The sequence below is a fragment of the Acyrthosiphon pisum genome, chromosome X, assembly GCF_005508785.2.
Source record: "Acyrthosiphon pisum isolate AL4f chromosome X, pea_aphid_22Mar2018_4r6ur, whole genome shotgun sequence".
Classification (NCBI taxonomy): Eukaryota; Metazoa; Arthropoda; class Insecta; order Hemiptera; family Aphididae; genus Acyrthosiphon; species Acyrthosiphon pisum.
Window position 1 is genome coordinate 81,564,120 of NC_042493.1, and position 1,104 is coordinate 81,565,223.

A 1,104-nucleotide genomic window follows, 5' to 3' on the forward strand; every position below is an offset into this window, starting at 1 on the left:
GAACGTCTTGTCACATACATCGCACGCGTACGGTTTTTCACCAGTGTGGGTCCGTCGATGACTCGTTAATGTGCCAATTTTAGCAAAAAACTTGTCACATATATCGCAAGCGTACGGTTTTTTCGCCAGTATGTATGCGTCGATGTCTCGTCAAATTCCCACTTTCACTGAAGGCCTTGTCACATACATCGCACGAATACGGTTTTTCGCCAGTGTGTGTACGTCGATGTGTCGTCAAATTGCTATTTTTACTGAACGACTTGTCACATACATCGCACTCGTACGGTTTTTTGCCAGTGTGTGTGCGTCGATGGAGCGTCAAATGGCTACTTTGGCTGAACGACTTTTCACATACATCACATGAGTAAAGATTCTTCTCCATTTCTCCGCTGGTGTATTGTTAATCTGTTTTTATTTGTAAATAATTTGTTTTTCATAAGATTATTTGGTTACTATGCTATTCAATTAATGATCGATTAGGATTAATTGTATTTGAAATATTTTAAAGCCAGTACATGTTGTAGTACTTTTAAAACTTTAAATATTTATAATATTATGTTGATCTTAACTCAACAAATTTTATAATAATTACAGTATACATAATATATCTAGAGATATTCTTAAGAATCTGTTGTGAAACAAAAATAACACACCCCATGGCTGTGAAGGTGTAACCATTACCTTCAAGTAATCCGTTACAATTTTTGTATAAATTATATAATTTATATATAGATATAAACAAGTTAAAAATAAAATTGTATATTAGACTTAAGGAACTTATATGCTAATAGAGTTATTATATTTTTTTTGAAATGGGACTTTTTTGCCGCTAGAATAGAGTTTCAGACCACTGTGTGCCATCCATCACCAGAGATATACCACACAAAACACTGTCACATATGTTGTTTACACAAAATCGGTTTTTGACAATTTGATTATTGACAAATTCCATTTTGGTTTTTGGTGTAACTCTAAAATATATAACTGTAGATAAATTGAATTAAAAACATTACTGAATGTTTATATTAGTGAAATATTTTTTCGTAGAATAGTCTGGTAATATATATAGATAATTATAATTATAATATATATTATGTACCCTTA

General features: G+C 31.5%; 1 protein-coding gene across 1 annotated transcript in view; it reads right to left on the reverse strand.

Moving 5' to 3' along the window:
• LOC115033163 (early growth response protein 1-like) overlaps positions 1-453 on the reverse strand; it is a 563-nt gene extending 110 nt beyond the window's left edge. Inside the window, exons 1-2 of the mRNA XM_029485261.1 lie at positions 135-453; positions 5-49 (exon numbers count right to left, since the gene is read on the reverse strand). Of these exons, the coding sequence (XP_029341121.1) occupies positions 5-49; positions 135-382 (293 nt within the window). The 5' untranslated portion in view covers positions 383-453. The remainder of the gene's footprint in view (positions 1-4; positions 50-134) is intronic.
• Between the last annotated feature and the right edge of the window lie 651 nt (positions 454-1,104).